This window comes from Vanessa atalanta, chromosome 9 (genome assembly GCF_905147765.1).
Source record: "Vanessa atalanta chromosome 9, ilVanAtal1.2, whole genome shotgun sequence".
Lineage (NCBI taxonomy): Eukaryota > Metazoa > Arthropoda > Insecta > Lepidoptera > Nymphalidae > Vanessa > Vanessa atalanta.
Window position 1 is genome coordinate 10872162 of NC_061879.1, and position 20681 is coordinate 10892842.

Below are 20681 nucleotides of genomic sequence, written 5' to 3' on the forward strand. Positions count from 1 at the left end.
AGACACAGCGCCTCCAGCGTTATGAGTCACGATTGCTCTGTCGGGCGCACCGTGGATCTCAGTCTATCGCTAACTGTCGTTACAGCGCCCGCTTGCTACGGTTGCTACGGTTGCTACGAACTACGTCACGCATCCGAAACATTTTTGTTTTACGTTTTTTATCCATAGTTAATAATTTATGTATCTTATTAAGTGGAAATATTAGTTATCAGTGGTGTGGAGTGATTGAATATATTCATTTATAAAAAGTTATATATCTATAAAAATGAGTTCCAAAAAATTACAACTCTTTATGGAGTTATTGCTGCCAGCACTGTTTCTATTACAAGGTATTTATATCCTATACATATTTTAGTTTTCTTTAATTTATTAACCTACTAATTCAGAAAATGTTTTATGATTATGCTATAAATAAACCGTCAACTTATAAAAGTATTCATTTCAATTAATAATTCACTCGTAATTTTTTCGTTTCCATTTCTGAATTTTTTGTTCGAAAATTGTTGTTTAACATCACGATTCAATGTTGTTAAATAGAGTTGTTAAACGAGTTCTAAGCCCAAAAGAACGCAAAGCTTTCATTTGCAAATTGAGGAATGTTGCTATGTTGTCTTCTACTAAAAATACATACAGATCAAACTTGTATTTTATAATAATGTTTATAAAGGAGATTTCACTTAAATTGACTTTATTTACTGTATTAATAATTTTCGAATATATAATTTAATTTGAGCCGTAATTGTCCACTGATTGTGAGTTTGCCCGAAGATCATGAGTTCAAACTGTGGCTAACTACCGCGACTTTTTACCTACTTAATTAATTTCGTAAGCGATAAATGAAAACGTTACAAGGAAACCTGTACATCTTGAATGACATGATTGCCAACCAATCCGCACTGAAGTAGCATGCTAAAGTAAGCTTTCAAGTATTCACCTACAGAGGCGAGAAAGGCTTAGCACAACAACGAGAAATATAAAAATTGATTTTTTTTAATTTATTCATCTTTTTATTATGAACTATAGAACAACGTATAAAATTACAATTATAATGTAGTTTAAATATCATCCAAAAAGAACAATGGCTGACATTATTTGTCCAAGACTTCCGCGAACTACGCGGTTTAACTGGTGAATTGATATCATTAAATAAAAAAAAAATCAATGATTTCTACTTTTAAAATAAATCATAAAAATTCAATGTATTCCTGGAATGCAAAAACGTTATGCAATACAATGAATAAAAATAAATATTTACTGATGTAAACTAAATAATATTCTCGTGCATATTCGTTTGTTATATCAGACCGTCAGAAGATAACATCGTTGTCAATATATTCATTGAAGCATTTTTGCGGAAATAAATAAGATAACGATAATAAATATGTATAATAAATAAATACGTATGAATATCGCCAAGGCGATCAATCTCAAAGGCTAGTCGACCACATATTATATAAATAATGTACACGTATAATCGCAAACAGAAGTACAATATTCCCACATACTAATCCTGTATTTCTGGGCTAGATACTCGAAATCTCGAGCTAGCTTCTATCAACGTACAGTAATAACATATAAAGCAATAAATACATAATACGATATATCATATGAATATAGAGCGGAAGATATATTATTATAATAAATTATTTAATAATATAATAATTAATAATAAATATTGTACAACATCACATACATTACTCTGATCCCAATGTAAGTAGCTAAAGCACTTGTGTTATGGTAAATCAAAAGTAACGACGGTACCACATACACCCAGACCCAAGACAACATAGAAAACTAATGAACTTTTTCTACATCGACTCGGCCGGGAATCGAACCCGGGACCTCGGAGTGGCGTACCCATGATAACCGGTGTACACACTACTCGACCATGGAGGTCGTCGAGTATTGAATTATTTATTAAAGGGATCAAGAGATTAAATTAAGTCTTGTGAAATGACTATTCAAGTATAATTTACTACGTGGTAGACGTAGTAGGTGGTAGGACGATTGACTTTGTGAAATCCCGTCTAGGTCGGTAGTACCTACTTATCATACATCCTATCAACAAACAGTAATACATATTAGTGTTCACAAAGGTTAGTTCCCAAAATCGGTTGAGCAACCGTGATATGAGAAATAGTTAATAGTTCTTACAATACCAATGTCAATGGGCAGTGGTGACAACATATCATCAGATGACTCACTGACAGTCTGCCTACCTATTTTATATATAATAAAAATAATATTAGCAAGAAAAGGAATAAGAAATATTTCCATGCAACAAATTAGTATAAAAATCGAGTTCCTATACTCGAAAAGCGTTTTGTCAACGACAATACAATATCTTTAATACTTCTACTAACTAGATTTAATTTATTAAAGCGCTTTTAGCATCATGCTGTATAAAGCTCAAATGAGAATATTTTCTAAATAATAAATTGCTTAAAATGGAGCCTTGCAATAGTCCTTACTTGCACAATCATATTTCATGTGATTTGTTAAATATTATTAGGTCCCTACATATGAAATTGGCGTTTTGTTCGGGAGCAAAATAAAGTCAATTTCTTTTTGTATAATATATTTAATTAATTTAATTATGTATCACCGTTGTTATCTATGCACTTTTGCCATCTCATAGCTAGTTCATTGATGCCTTTAAAAAAACCATGGGGGCGAGAATCAATAAACTCTTTGCAAGTGGTTTGAACTGCCGCATCGTAGTTGAATTTTTTTCCTCGTAATAAATTGTCCAAATTCCGGAAAAATGGTAATCTGTTGGAGCTAGGTCCGGGGAGTACGGTAAATATCGCAGACATTCCAATTGTAGCTTACCTAACTTAGTGGTTGTTTGTTGTGCAGTTTGTGGTCTTGCGTTATCGTGAAGTAACATTGGCCTAGAGCGATTGACAAATCTTGGCTGTTTAGCAGCTAGTTCTTCCTACATGGTTTGCAGTTGCTCATAATATATATCTGCCATAATCACTTAAAGAGTCGAGATGGCCCAGTGGTTAGAACGCGTGCATCTTAACCGATGATTTCGGGTTCAAACCCAGGCAGGCACCACTGAAATTTCATGTGCTTAATTTGTGTTTATAATTCATCTCGTGCTCGGCGGTGAAGGAAAACATCGTGAAGAAACCTGCATGTGTCTAATTTCAACGAAATTCTGCCACATGCCAACCCGCATTGGAGCAGCGTGGTGGAACATGCTCCAAACCTTCTCCTCGAAGGAGAGGACGCCTTTATCCCAGCAGTGGGACATTTACGGGCTGCTAATGCTAAAAAAAAAATAATCCCTTGGCCATATTTTAGAAAGCTGTAGTGAACGACACCGGTGCTGGTCCACCAAACACTTACAAGTTTTTCTGAGTCAATTTTCGTTTAGGGCAATATTTGGTTGAGTCTCCGGGGTTCATCCATCGCGACGAGCGCTTCCGATTATCATACGGTATCCACTTTTCATCACAAGTTATTATTTGATTTAAAATCACTTCTTTATTGTGTCGGTTGAGATAAGTAACATAGCAGTCGACGCGTGTTTGCAAAATCGATTCACTAAATTCATGAGGTACCAATCGTTCAAGTTTTTTGACTTTCCCGATTTGCTTTAAGTGGATTAATACAGTTTCATAACATACCCCGAAGCCTACAGCTACCTCTGAACTGCTTTGTGATGGATACTCTTCCACAATAGCCTTTAATTCTTCATTTTCCACTTCATCTCCAGCCGTCCTAGGATTGGTTCTAAAGGTCGAAATACCAAGAATGAAAACATTAAAACCAAAAACGTACCGTGCTTTCTTTTGCGACACCAGCGTCGTAAACATCATTAATTCTTCGAGCTGTCTCTGCAGCACTGGTGACACGGTAGAACTCGTATTCGTAAATATACCGGTATTTCATGTATTCCATTGTGCGGTAATAAGCGACGCCAAAGAAAAAAAATGAACCACCAAAGAGGAGATATTTCAGATCCAAGTGCTCAGTAAGACAAAACGCTAATTTCATATGGAAGTACCTAATATTTAAGCAATCAATAAGCAGTTCGCAAGTTCATTACTTCGTAAGTTTACTTGTAGCGTTGTCCCGAATCCATTCTAATTCGCCCTCGGTGAAGGATCTGTTTTACAAATCAGTAATGAAAACTTTGCCAGCAAAATAGCGAACATTATACGAAAAATATATCAAAAGCTCAAATTACAGAAAAAAATACGAATCAAGAAAATATTCAACTCCTGCTTACCAGCTATTATTTTTCATCTAATAAATGTGGTTATATATTTAAGTATGATTATTAAAGATGATTATATAAAGCGTTCATAACGCAATGGCTTACGGGCGATGTAAAATAGTCGCAGAATCGATCCTAACCCCTTGGACTATTGTCGTCCACTAGCACAAGCTTTAAGCGTAATAGGTTTATTAGTCATTTCTGAAAATGAGGCATTGCTACTATTCCATCTTTAAAAAAAAATCATTATGACACTAGATTTAGCGATGTTCAAAGGTTAATCGTGGTCGCAGGTCACCTTGTGCTAAAAGCAGCTTACTTAACAATAAATTTTAGGGTATTAGGGTCAGGTTTATTATTTAACGGCTGCTTTTGGTAAAGTGGCAAGTGAATATTTAATAAGAATCGTAAAGTACATTGTACAAATCAATCGTCTTTGTTCATATTGTAAAAAAAAAAAATATATATAAAAACGCTTATAATTATGTTTTGTCAAACATCAATACAAATATATATGTGTACAGTTACTCAGATTACACTGTACATATTATAAAACTATATGTAATATCAGTAAAAATATAAAATAAAGGTTTAATAATTTTTTTGGCCAGAGGAGAATTTCGATTCAATTGAGATATGCTGCTAGCATTCTTATCACCTTTCCACGCGGTCGTGATTTATACAGTAACCTTTTTTATTTTTATTTATAAATATACGTACATAGTTAAGGCCATGGTGTCAATAATTCTTAAGTAAATAAATAACGTTTTGAAGTTTAACGCTTCTCTAATGAATAAAGGTTAATGTGGCGATCTTCACTTGTCACTCGAAATAGTTTCATAATTAAATACAATAATTATGCAAAGAAATCAGTCGATGTTTATCCTTTGCAAAATTACAAGCCTACCTCTGCTATAAAAAAACGCTGAATTGGACATATAATTCAGATCGAAGTCTGAACGATTTTATGTTTAGCGACACTGGTAGACTTGTTTGTACCTTCTTGTATTGGGATGTTTATCGCTCTTCCAATTTGTTCTGTAGTATTGATTGAGTTTTTGTCTTTAAGCTCCAGAACGCAATGTAATTTAATGTCGCTAACTCTTGTTTCCTTATCGACTTCATCGAAATGTCTGTATCTATTTACAGTCACTCTGTCTTTGAAGAAAGTTAAAATGACCTTTTTTTGTCCCGTATTTTTCTGTTGACTTAATCTTTAAAAAAAAGACAAGAGACTTCTCAACTTCTTGAAAATTTTCCTCAGTTCCATACTAACTTTTTGCGAAATCACTTCCGTCGCTCTTTTCCTTATACCCAATCAATAGCCAATCAAATCAAATCTGCAATTTCTTCACTGTAAGTTGTAATACCAGGTTTCCAAATCGGATAAATGCAATGACCACGATCTCAAATTATCCTATTGGTTTCTACCTGCCTAATAAAATTAGCTCATAATTTTTTTAATATAATATATTTTTATTTTGTCCTTTGTCGACCTCCGCGGTCGAGTAGTGTGTACACCGGTTTTCACATTTCTGAGGTCCCGGGTTCGATTCCCAGCCGAGTCGATGTAGAAAAAGTTCATTATTTTTCTATGTTGTCTTGGGTCTGGGTGTCTGTGGTACCGTCGTTGCTTCTGATTTCCATAACACAAAGTGCTTTAGCTAATATATATAACTTACATTGGGATCAGAGTAATGTATGTGATGTTGTCCAATATTTATATTTATTTATTATTTATTTATTTATTTCTAAGCAATACACAAGTAACGGTCCCATTTCGTGTTACCAAACACTTTACAATTTTTATAATTCATTAACTACAATTGCACCCTTTGTATTTTTAACAGAGAACGAGTCAACAGCTGTTATTAAGTTTATCGTAGATTGTATAAAATAACTTAATGACTTAAATGAAGCGTGTGAAATGGCCTAGCAATTTCGGAATGGGATATAATTTCCCAGGCTTCCTACCGTGAATGGTATTGTAGTAAATGCAATTTACAGAATTTTTCAATATAATTTTGCGATTATTTTTAGGTTACTCTTTAGAGGGGTTTTACCGTCTTGTTGTCTGAAATTCGTTCTACGTCATCGTAATTTAAGGAAATTATTTACATATAAATTATGTTCTCAATAACATTACTTTACTTTACTTTAAGAGGCAATCAGGCTGCAAGTACTTATTAGTCATATAAAGCAACATAACAAAGTATTTAAATTAGTCAACAATTACTTAGAACCAAATTATTGGGAAAAATGTATTATTTCATAAATTTGACGACGGTAATTTTATAAAAATAAAAAGCTTAAACTACTAAATAAATCAGAAGAAATAAAAATTGAACGTTTTAAACAAAATAAAAGAGTATGATTCTTTAGACTCACAAAAATTAGCAGAAAATGAAGGCTGAGATATGACAAAAAATATCTTTAAATTGTTGACGGAATCGAATGAAACATCGTCAATACTAATATTGACGATTTTATGTATTTGACGAATAACTAGAGTTACCTTAAAATAACTAGCTGTATCCTTAGAAATATTATAAAATCGAAAGTAAAAAAAATAGCCGAAATATAATTAATAATATTAGGAATAAGCAACACGATATTCTAAGGATGGGTTATATGTAGTCCAACAACTTGCACGCCAAGCCATTACAACGAACCAAGCCAGAACACTCACAAGTGTACTAAAAATTTTGTAGGTACCCTAGAACTATCCAAAAATATTGCAACACTCTACTAAATGACCAAATGAAATCAACATATTATATATTCAAGTAGGCCTTATAGAAGCAACAAGAAGAACCGGCAATAAACTCACTAGTTACTCTTTTCCAACATTTTAACTACAGATAATGACAGAAATGTGCCATCAAAATTTATATCCTGCCTAGAAATCAACAAAAACACTTTCCACATGTGTCACACCATGTGTGTGAAAAGACCCTAATCTAAAAATTATTAGAAACTTACGATTTACACGACACAGTAAATATGAGCACGTGGTAACAACGACATCGAAGGGCCTTAAATTAAATACAACGAACGAGGTTTATTTGGGCTGAAAACAAAACTAACAACAACACACACACGTAAAAAATACACAACATTATAATATATTTAGGCACTCGAGATGTAGTACATGGAAACGCATTATTATCGAGGGTCCCCAGATTACTAACTCATAAATACAAGTTAGTAAATAAACTTTTATATACGAAAGAGGAAAATAAAAAATACAGTCACAGACAAAAATAAAATTAATGTCACGTACAAAAGGCGATCTAAGATCGCGATCTCTTCCAGAAAACCTTTCGATAAAGAATTGATAAAGCGAGTCTATAGTATTTGGTAACATTATTGAATCAATTTAATTAATAGTATATTTTTATGATATACATCGATGTATCATTATTTTGTTTTAATTTTAAATATTATTAATGTAGTGTTCCGTTTTTTGTTAGTTAAAATATGAAATTATTGCCTCCAGGCTGTTTCAAATAACTTAAATATAATTATCATTGTACATGCAAAATGGTAAAAAAAAAATATATATATCCCGCTGAGTTTCTTTCGCCGGTTCTTCTCAGGTACGAGGTACTACATTCCGAACCGGTGGTAGATTTTTGACTATCAATAAGCAAGCACTTCTATATTGAATAAAGATTTTTGACTTTGACTATAATGTAACGCCTGTAGTAGTGTACTCGTATCACACTGTACAAAAAATTGTTTCATACTATTACTTAATTATTTTTTTTTAATATGCTGGGTGTTTCGAAAATCTATATATAAATTGAATAAATAATATAAAAATAACTAAGCCTATAAATTTCCTACTGCTGGACAAAGGTATACTTTCCTATCGAGGAGAAAGTTTGTAAAATATTCCATCACACTATTAAAAAAAACGGCAGATTTTGATCCGTCTCTTGCAGTTTTTTTGACAGGATATTTTCGAATACGAGACTATTGTAAGCACAGAGTATTATAAACACCTGAAAACTTGTTTAAGATTCCCATGTTCTAGCGTTTCGGCAATCTCGTCATACGTTAAAACTTTTATTCGTTACCTGAAAATTATATATAATATAATACTATCGACCCGCTCCGGGAGAACATTTTATTAATTAAGATTATTAGAAAAAATATATTTCAAAAAAGTTCTATGGCAATTATTTATCAAGCCACGCGTTTTTCATCGAACAGTTTTATGTTTGGTTGCATGTGATATCATCTTTTGTATTCATTCAATATTATCAGAAAGATAACTCAATTGTAAGACAATTTTAACTGTCCAAGTTTGCTAACATATTTAACTGAATAAGAATTAAGAATGAATTAGAGGAATTGGCTTTACAAACAGACTGAAATTAATACTGTGGAATTTTCTGTAGTTTTTAAACGTTTCTTTTCCTACAATTTCTTAGTGCATTGTTTTGAAGTACTTCCTAAGGTTTAGTGTTAGTGATGTAATCGTACGAAAACAGTTTTTTGGATAAAACACCGCCATACTTCAGCCATTATGTACAAAATATTCATTAGTTATATTTACAAACCCTCCTCGATCTTCGTTCTTCCTATCAGTGGAAACTGCATCAAAATCCGTTGAGTGGTGTAGAAGAAGAAACGGTAGATAGAAATAAAAGAGCAACTTGTGTTATCCTATTTATAAATTATATATGTTCGCGCCTACGACAGCTAATTTATCTGTATTTATAATACAGATCATTGATTTAATTTTAAATAGCTTTATTTTCTATATAATCAACCTTTTTTTACAACATTTTTATAAAAAAAGAATGTGTCAAAGAGAGTGTGTTGTTTTCCTTCTTTTGTTTTTTTTCACTTACTTATAAGCCATCTTATTAACTAACGATACAAGCTGTACTAGATTACAAGAAGATATTATACTAGTTTTTGAAGCAATTTTGTTTTATTGAGTTCGGTATCGGACTCCAGTGTCTAAGTAATAGACAATATATATTTGATATCTTAAAAAAGATTGACTTTATTTTTTTATATTTATTTCTAGGAAGATTCTCAATGAACGGTATATTCTGGATTATATTTATTTTTGACATTTAGAGCACGCATTATACGAACAGACAAATAACAATCAAATCTATAAATAAATAATAAAATATATTAAAACAACTGACTAAAATATAGCGCTTAACATGAAGCGACTAACAGGATGAATTTGGAATGTATAAATATAAATGTATGGTAATTCATCAAACCTGATGTTAGAAATATGGAACTTGTTTTTTTTTTTGCTTTTGTTAATGCATTAATGACAGTTGCTTTTTTGAAAATTCATCTAAACGGGGGAAATTTCGGATGATATTTTTCTATGGAAAATTATCGAATTGGTTCTGTATATGAGTCTTCCAAGAGCCTTTATGATAATACATCATTTAAGGGGTTTATGATTGTGGATCGTCAGTGTGAACGTCAGTTTTTATATTGAAAATAAGAACATCGTGTTTAGCTTGATTATGAGTAAAGATAATTCAATTAAAACAGATCTTTTATATCACGCAAAAGAGTGGGACTGGATATAGCTAGTGTGAAAGTTCTTTATAAGTAGTTGGGTTAGAAATATCAAAATCGGTATATATGGTTAATTTTTGCCTAAAAAAAAATTCATATTATTTTTGAGGATTCAGGATGAGTGACAAATACGGAAAATGGTATACACGCAACGTATGTAATGAAAAATTCTTATACTTGGTGCGTTTCTTTATAATGTTTCTGGTAGAATATCCTATCGGATACTGGGGTAGTTAAATAATAATCAACATAAAAATTAACACGTAGTAGGTATTAATATCGCTTAAAACCATATATTATTATTTCGTACATAATGAGGAATAGTTAATTGAGAGAAATTTCCATCGGAGCGTAGAGTACTGTCATACAAGTCTTTGATTACAACCGCTGTTTCAGGTAGTGATTTTATTTGGTTCCTATTTGGGTTAAATAGCAGATATATAGTAGAGAACGCAAGGTATGTGAATAATCCTGCAAAAGCGGATTGGACGCCACTTAATTTTGTTTCGAAATTCAGAAACGTAGTCAGTTTTGGTCATGTCCAAGAACGTTACTCGAGTTTATTTAATTGTTCTCTCGGCGGAATTTTGATACCTCGGCTGCCCTCGTCCTATGGCAGATGCCAATCCCTATTTTCTGTAAATCATGACAAATTGAATAATTTGAAGAATCAAAACAGGTATTTTTAAGTTGTACTTTCAACACGTTTTAAGATTTTAAATGTTGACTTATTTTTGGATTCACTGTTGGAACAACTACTATAAGAGAACTCACCAAGTTTCTCCGCCCTCTAAATTTTGCCACCCCAGGCCTGGGCCTATTCGGCCTATTGGGAAATCCGCCCTTTGTTAACCTTTTAAAGTTAGGATAACTGGTGTCCGCATAATCAAAGATAGGTAAAATAATAGTTTGTACTGACGCAATCTTGGGAATCGGTAGAAGATTATGTAATCTGCGAGAACTGAATCCATTCCTAGAATTATGTCACTCAAATACTTACTTAAGCATAGTTTGTTAAGGTACATTTACAATCGAAATACTTTATAATTAAGTATTTTAATGTTAGAATTACTGATATGTTTTACAAAATGAATTATTTTTTCTGGATTCAATGTCAGGTTTTCTTTAAGACAAAAAAAAAGAATGATATAAAGATAGTATGTAATAGTTTTCCAAGAATTCCATGAATAATTGTATTAAAACCTTTTTAGGTTAAACGACTAAATCCTCTGCCTTTTTTCTCTCGCTGGAAAAACACCTTACGTGTTTTCCCCACATTTAGTGGGGGGGAGTATGTGGGACTCGCCGGTTTCCAGAACGCCTAGTGCGTCCTAGCACACAGGAATACCCACTAAAAAATCTGCGGTACCCTCTCCGTCTTTTCGGCGGGAAAGACCTGACTAATCAAATTTTCTGCCTTGATCAAAGTCTTGAATTCATGATATTTGTAGTAAAATTACATATTCTGTAGATTTCGATAAACGAAAACACGAATTTTACACGGTGTACATCCTAAAATAGTATATAAGCTTCTTAAGGGAGAAGAGATTAAATTTCATGAAGATTCAATTCATATGAAATATGTAGGTGTAGTTTCCAAATTCGTGATATTGACATCATGGAAATAGAGATGTTTACATGATATGATATGACTAGACTGAGCCGTTTTCATCGATACTGTTTAAGTACTACGCCTGGGTTGAGAATATAAATATTCCTATTATCTTAATTAAAAATAAAACTATACACATCACACACTGTAAATGAAACTATCTGTTGACATAAGAAAATTTAGTACGCTATTTAAATAGAAAAACCTCGGATCTAAAAACGTATAACTACATTTAATGTACACATATTTAAACATTACGGAATATTTACACTTTATTGCAGGAAACCACACTATCTACGTACTAATATTTATTTTAAAATTTACAACAAAATTCAAATTATTTTATTATGATAATAAATATAAAACAAAATTCATTCAAATTTCATTCAAATTTCATAACAAAGCAAAAATGTATGTATTTTAATTCAATGTAATATTCACTAAAACTTCAGCTTAATGCTGCGTTTGTATATTTGCTTAGTGTACAACTAGCTACCACGCGCTTTTTTACTCGCTTTAAACGTTAGTTCTTCACCATCGACGTACCTTATATAATGTCATATATTTAATAAAATGGATAATTAATTTTATTAAATAAGAAAGAAGATTATTAAATCATTACGAAATACTTTTTCTACTGGTAGATCTTGAGATTATTAATTGTATTCAAATAACCAAAAAATCCTGCATTTATAATGTTAATATTTGATCAACCATAAAGCGTGGGATCATAAGGCCACCCGTTGATTCTTAACAAATAATAACGAATATTAGGGTAGCCTTTATATAAAATACAAATTTATTAATATAGATAATCTGTTTGACGTTTCTGTGCAAATAATTCAACCACTTATCAAATTAAGTGAACTCATAACCTAATACCCAATAATTGCCATCGGATAACTGATATTTAATTGAATTTCCCTTAATCTATATACAAACGATATTATCCACTGATAATGCGGGACTTACTATTGTATATAATATTGTTGTTAATATTTCATCAACAATTTCATGAATTATTACTCTCAAGATATTCTATTTAAGGTCTTTGACAGATAGGCTTATTAGAAGTTAACTAAATCTTTAATTTAACAAACACGATGTTATGTATTTTGTTTTATATCAAATAGGTACTACATACTAAATGACAAAACGATATCTACGTATAAAACAAAGTCACTTCCCGCCGTCTGTACGCTTAGATCTTTTAAACTACGCAACCGATTTTAATTTATTGCTTTTCAAAAGTGAGGTTTATATATTTTTATGTTTTTATAATTTTATATATGAAAACAATCTATAAGGCTTAATTCCACACGAGTGATACTTCGTGAACTTCTTACTAATTAAACGATATCATTCAAAATAAATAAGTTTTTCATCCGTCACTCACGTGATAGCTGCTAAACGCATCTGTATGAGACTATGACCAATCTATACGGAATCGTCCGTTTTAGCCATATATTTTTTTATCCGTTGATATTTCCTCTTTTTTATTAAATGCTCTTATATTTTTTGATATCAAATCTTAAACGCATATATCTTTGATTGACCCAAGGGAGTCCAGCTAAGTCAAATCAAAGTCAAAAATAGACGATAATGCGAAAAAATCCATAACTTTATTAAATTTAACACGTCGTATGGTTTCAAGTCTACGTTCTGATATGTTTGTCTTAGGTAGGCCCCTAAGTAGTGTTAGCCCAAGGCCCCCTAAACTTACGGTCCAGCACTGGTTACCTGGTTCCTTAAAATCATTTGTAAGTCCAACACTATCACAATTATTTCAGTAAAACCTACCTAGTATATATATTTATTAAATTAACAACATTTGACATCGAATTGACGCAATGTCATTGGTCGAAAGGTTAAATAATCTAAGATATTTATTATTAATTTTCGATTAAATACGGTTTTGATCGTCGACGAACCCGTCGATCGGAAATTAGAAAGTAAAATTAAAGGAAATATAACTAGTTAAGTGGAATATTGTTGTATTAAAAATAAATGCATATGCTATTAGCAAATCGCATAAAATACGTATACGTAAATCTAAGGTTTGTAGTACCTAACGCCTACCAGTTTCAACCGCGTGAGGAGCAGTCACGCGGTCGAAACAGCGGATGGAATCTAGTATATCAAAGATGTCTACCTACTACACCGTCTGATACCATAACTTTGCAAGGAATGTGACAAAATATATTCTTTGTACAAATTATAAAAATTGGAAAATCTTTGTACAATATTCTTTGAAAAGTATATTAGTACAATACATTAGCAGCCTGTAAATTTCCCACTGCTGGGCTAAGGTCTCCTCTCCCTTTGAGGAGAAGGTTAGGTTAGGTTAGCATATTCCACCACGCTGCTCCAATGGGGGTTGGTGAAAAGTATAAGATTGACCAATATCGTCGCGAGTCATGCATGAAGTGTCAATAATTTTCGGTGATAATATTTTGCCGGTGCTGTTATGTTATAGATTTTTTCTTTTACAACCGAGATAACAGTTATCATAAGGATGATACATGGATGGTACGTTCACTAAAACTGTTATACACTGGTAGTAGCAGTGCGTGTCATGATCGTTTTCGTACCTAATACGTTCATAGCGCGATAATCATGCTTCTTAATATATATTCTGTAATGTTATGGATGTTATGGACGGAAATATATTAATGATTTCATGAGAAAATGTGATATTTATAGCATTGGTACAAGGAACAAACATAAACTTGTTACTTCCGTTATTCGACTGCATAGAATCAGTAACTCTTTTGTGGTTCTACAACAGAATCCCAGAAGGCATTAAAAATGCCTGTGTTTCCAAATTAATCAAACGATCATCTCCTGGCTATTTCTTTTCATATTGAATATATGTTAATAATAAAATTGACACAAAAAAGACCAGCTTAGTTTCTTTCGCGGGTTCCTCTCAGGCAGGGCAGGGACAAGTTTCTTTTTCGAAACCGTGGTCGTGTTAAATTTTACTATCAAATAGTAGCAGAATTCGTTTATAATGACTCCGCCTATATTGACCAACCGTTTATTGTGACGTACTTTCACTATGAAGTTTGGTTTTCATATAAAATTATTTGTAAAAAAGTAAATAATTAAATTATAGTTAAATAAAAAAAAGGATATAATTACTCCTCTAATAGAGACAGTTCGCTTATTATGACTCATTTTTAATAAATTATGTCCGATTATAATGACCGACATGATTCTTTACACCATCGGTAATGTTCGTTGATTCCTGACGACGTTCGGCACCTTTTGTTCATTTTTGTTTTTAGTCTGAGTAAGTAATTGTCACTCGAAGATCACGCATCACATACGGGGAAAAAGAAGTCGAGGAAGAACCATTACCTTCCGCAGAAGAGGCATTAAAGGCTGTAGATTTGTTCATAGCGATATTGAAAATGATAATTTGACCATGGCCATGTCTTCTATTCACAATAGTATTAGAGACTGTTATTACAAAAAAATTAAAAAACCTAAAGCGGACAAAAATTACAAATTACTTACATTAAAAAAATGAAAAACATAGTACCTGAATATATGTATTGTATGTACTTATTACGTGCAATTTTTATTTGGTTTTAATATACCTACTATGTTTCTCTATTAAAATACATATACACAAATACATGCATATATATATAAACGAAGAGTTGGGTATAAATTCGTTATCAGACATATTTATTTCCAAAAATATAAGTCTCGTCGTTTTTGCTCGTATTTTTTCTTAATGTTCAATCAATCCTGACACTTTTCGATTCTTTTCTTTTTAACGTCATATTGACGTTGCCAGCATCTACGATAAAAATAAGTAAATCTTAATTAAACTTTTTGATGCATCGACATATATATATTTTTTCTTCACAAAAAACTTTGTATGACGTCCGGTTATTATGGTGTGTTTGGCGATTCCATTCGATGTCATTATAAACGGATTCCACTGTATATTGAATAAAGGATTTTGAGATTTAGTTTGAGTTTAAATAGTATGAAACGATGTCATAGGCAAATTCCTTAATTGCATTACTTATACTAACGCAATAAACTCACTTTCCTTAAACGTAGAACGTAATTGATAAATCCAATAAATGAGTTACAGTATTAAGTTCGGATAAAACTATAGTTTAGTGGAGTTGTAGGGAGTTTGTACAGATTTTGTTCAATGTGACTTTGAGCTGACACTAAATCTGGCGACGTACTAAACTATAATAGTCAAACCGAATACAATTAATTATGCAGTCTTTTCGTTTTTTAGTAATTATTATTAAAATAAACTGAATGGGTTCGCAATACCCACAATAACTGAAACGATCTTGTCTTTGGTGAGTGTAGTAGTGGAGCGGACGACGGTGGTCACCCCATCCACAACCGTGTGAAGGTTGTGTTCTCGGCAGTTCCAATACTCTGCCCTGTTACCAACCGTCGGACTTTGTGCTCGGCATTGATCTTGAGGTCCTGAAATTTCACGCCCTTTTCGGCGCGCTACAAGGCCGGGGCATGCGTGACACCCTTCTGTTCCGCATCCGGCTGTAGCGTTACCACCACTACAGCTGTAAGAGGGGAGATCAGCTTGGGCTTGGTCACTTGAGGTGCCTCAGATATTTTAGGCGAAACTTGAGTGGTTGTTTAACAACAAAACCAATCGTGAAAGGATAACAAAGTCAATTTACAAGCCAAACTCAATACTATATCGCGACAGAGAAACAAAACCCAATAAACAAGCGAGGGTAATTGTAAAAAACTTCCGAGAAACATTGACAAAACAATTTAACTCTGACACGACCGCACGGTACGACGGGTCGAGCACAATCACTCGGGCTCACTCACCGCAACACAACAATACTAAAATAATATTATTGAAAGCCGGTAGAATATTTTATGACTGATGAGTGTATAACCTACCCAGGCGGGCTTGCACAAAGACGTATCACCGAATAACCTATTCATTATATAAAACTTTAAACTAAGATTGAAATATTCTTTACTGTGTTAAAAATCTTAATTAAGCTTTTCAGAAGCGATAGCTCTCACCGATTATTTAAGTAGGCAAAGATACTTAACCACAAGTTTTCCCAGTTTCATACTATAGATAAAAACTTTTAAGTCTTAAAAAAATTATGAGCTAAAATCTAAAATAAACCTAAAATTATTGATTACCTTCTCAAGGCAAACTTGGTTACGTAACTAGAATCAATTCAGTCACAGTATTTACTTGAAATAGTACGTGCTTACATCATAAACAATCCAATTTGATGAAGGGGATTGACCTGGTGAACCCCAATAACGTTACATTAAAATTAACTTCATTTTGAATATAAGGATCATTTTAAGAGATGTCTGACTGATCAACAGTTTAACACCGGGAATGATAACTGCCTTGTTCGAGGGATTGTAATTATTCATAACTAATTAGGTAACTAATTAAGAACTAACCATCAAGAAACAAAAGGGAAACTACGTAATATTTGACAGTGATACGTCTAACATTAGCATTAGCATTTTTTTTTCTACGTCTAACAACTTGTGATAACTATTATCTGATGATAACTTACTGTCTAACAAATACGCACGCACATCACAAACCGGTGGGTCTAACAGAGTGATATTTTGTATAGGAATTCCTCATGGAGCTTAGGATACACTATAAAAGGATTTTTCAAAATTCAACTCTTGAGAGGAATAAATTGCGAATCAAAGTTTGCATGGATGTTTGTCTCTTTTGAAATAAAGAACGATGACAATCGATGTTATGGCATTTATTATGTTCATGAATAAAAGACAATTACTATGTTAATAAATGTTACAATATTCTTTGTGTTAAAGTTTTCGCTTCCCACACTTAGCGGGACACGTCGTACAATAATGTATATAGGTCATGTAATTATAGGCTTTTGCTGATATTACCTACATTTTCAAATTAATTACATAGAAGTCCTCTGGCTGGATTTTTCTCAGGTTATTAGTTTCTAAAGGAGGTTTAACAAAATGTAATTTTCTCCTAAACCGTATTGACCAAAGACGAATTAAATCTTTAGCAATATATTTAAAAAAATAACACGTTTCCTGGAGGTTGGCTTAAAAGCATTCAGTTCATTATTTTCCACGGAACAATTTAAGGCTTAAGTTAAACTCGGTCGAACAAATCTGGAACTAATTACCTGACCGATCTACATTCGTCTGCGATGTGGGGTCCCACTGAATGTAGGAAAACAAACTCGATCTACTATTTGATAAGTTTAATATAGACTATACGTGACACGTGACGTAACATTAAAAATAACGTGGGTTTAATTAAAACTTTGACTCACAAGAAATAAATGAATAAAGCAACTTCATACGTTCCTCTACATCCACCAATCCACTTGGTAGTAGTAGCTGAAAGAATTTTGTGCCAGCTCGTCTAAGATTGGTATCTTTGTACAAGCTTACACAAATATTGCTCCAATGATGACCCGCTGTAGCAGGACAAACAACAACTCCAGCTGACCCTCTAAGAACAGGAGATGTCTAGAATAACGGGTGATTAATTATTAAAAGAAAGGGATGACAATGAACAACAGTTTTTGCAGATTATAAATAAGAACAAAGATTTTTTACAATTTAAATGAATCGTTTACGTGCTAAAGGATATTACGAATCTAATGAGTTTTTATTTGATTGCAAATATTGGGAATGAGATGATTGCCTCCAGGCCGTTTCAAATAACGAAAATGTATTTAATTTTATTTTATGAAAACAATAATAGTTATGACATTTAAAAAAAAACCCCGCTGAGTTATTTTTACCGGTTCTTCTCAGGTCCGAGGTATATATTTCCAAGCTGGTGATAGATCTATGACTACCAATAAGGGTAACACTTCTATATTGAATAAAGATTTATACTTAACAAGCGACCCATCCTGGTTTCGCATGGGTACAAAATAGTAATAAAATGATATGATATAAATATGACAACGACAAATGGCGACAATCTCTGTATAGACACGAGGAGGAAAGATAAACTAATAACACCTAGTTTCCGACTTCGCAAAGTTAATATATCCTTCCTGGGGCACGGTATTCTTTTCTATAATAAGATTTTACATCTATTTTTAATTTGGTCTATTAAAAAATTTAAAACTAATGCAAAAAATAATTTTTGATGATTATATTAAAGATACAAAGCGTGGACTTAGTATTTATTAATTTCCAAGCAGGATATATAAAAAGATAATTGTATTTTAATGACATACTTTGTCATTAAAATAGTGGAAAAGAATAACTACTGAATTTCTTGTCGGTTCTTCTAGGTAGAATCTACTTTCCGAACCGGTGGTAGCTTTACGTTTAATTCAACACACAACATGACGACTCAAAAATGCTTTTATAAGTCTACTTGAATATAGAATATTTTGACTACATTTATTTTATCCAATGATTTTTTTAAATTAGGTCATTATTTCCGAAAATTACCGGTTATTACCGAAATTAGTTAATTATTATTAAATTACAAATTTTACATATTTTTATCAGTATAAACAAAATACTAAGGAAAGGTCTAAAATGAACTGGTAATACTGGAGGATAAACTTCCATTAAGCTCATACCTAATATCTAAACTAACAACGAATATGGTATTCAAAATACCCGCAATTGTTATTTTCAAGGTCAAATCGAGGAAAATATGTTTTTATGCTTTTATATTATATTCGATAAATATGTTTTCCACGAAGTTGTAGGTAATAAATAGATAGTAATTTTTGTTCAATACATTTTTACCGATAATAATATCGAAATTGTTGGGATTTGGTGAAATATACACATTTTGGAGCATTTTACTTTCCCAGACATTACTGGATGTTTCTTCTTCTTTTATGCCTAGAAATTGTTTCGGAAAATCTTTATCTTAGATTAGTTATTACAATAAACAAGAAAAACGTTAATGACTTATTTCCAAAGTTTGTAACTATTATTAGCCTATCTTAGTTAAAATGTAATTTTAACTTTATATTTTTAATATTTAAATATCGGTTTGGCTCGTGATTTCGTATAGTTAGCTAGGATCCACCTTATTCTTTTAGAGCGAATAACCTTGTTCTTTTAGAGCGTCATTATAAGTTCAATAGACTTTAGAGGAGTCAAATAAAACCAGGTTTATTTTTATATACGTTTTTAATATGAATATTATGTTCAATTAATTTGAATTATTATAATCGGTCGGTAATATGAGATATCGGGCACATTTCCTTTAACACCTCTTACGAGTAGCTGAAGGATGTCGCTATTTCCCATCTTTATATATTGAACTGATTTTGAAATAATACGGGGATGAGGTTGAATTGGACCCGCGCATGGGAGCAATCTTATAGAGCACCAACACTTTGTTAAATAATATATGAAGAGGAAATAAAATCCAGCAGGTATCACAGCCGTAGCTTAATTGTATAGAAAACTAATAGTCTTATTAATAAAATAGCACAGTAATAACTGCGGTATTTAAATCGACGATTAGACTTATCAATAAGTCTATAAACCAGACCGTGGTCCAGTGGGTTTTACAGTCATAGCAGTGGTGTTTATAAAGTAGCCAATGTCACAACAATCATGATAAAAATAAGGATCAAAGTCCAAACCAACAAAAAAACATAAATAGTAGTCATAGCTTAAATCTGTAACCAATGTATTAAACCCTGGATTATCATAGCATTAAATCCTAGTACATCCGTATTTGTAATTAGATATTTTTATATCTTATATATTTAATTTCATTGTCATATTTTATTCGAGGTAAACCTCGACCTTTTTTATATATAAAATATGATGTCTCATTGAGAACATTAAATCATATGACGGCCTACCATACCGTCGTTTGTAATAATAATTTGTATTATTTAAAGGTACGAAACACTTAACCATTATAATTATGTTTTGCCATGCATCCACCCTTGAGTTCAGAGAGAGAGTAGGAACTACACCGACATACGGATATGCGCCACTATTCTAGAATAATCACCCACAGCTAGCAGCCTCGCAGCATCACCCGCCCAGCTGCAACGCCTGGTATCATTTCTATTTATGTAATTGATATGCGTAATGGCTCTCGGCCGTGTGACAGCGCCATCGATCCTCGCGGCCAAACACCCTACCAACCGGATACCTGGTACCGATATCTCTGAACTGAGATGCCGAGCATCGTGCCCCTATATGTGCGCCGCGATGATTATGACATTCGGCATGGTGTAACCTGAAATCTCTAGAATTTTCTATGGAAAAAAGCTG

The 20681-nt window shown here is 32.4% G+C and overlaps 1 protein-coding gene across 1 annotated transcript in view; it reads left to right on the forward strand.

Moving 5' to 3' along the window:
* The first annotated feature begins 220 nt into the window (after nt 1–220).
* The window catches only part of LOC125066439, a 59468-nt gene continuing 39007 nt past the window's right edge, over nt 221–20681 (forward strand). Inside the window, exon 1 of the mRNA XM_047674509.1 lies at nt 221–329. Within this exon, the coding sequence (XP_047530465.1) occupies nt 266–329 (64 nt within the window). The 5' untranslated portion in view covers nt 221–265. The remainder of the gene's footprint in view (nt 330–20681) is intronic.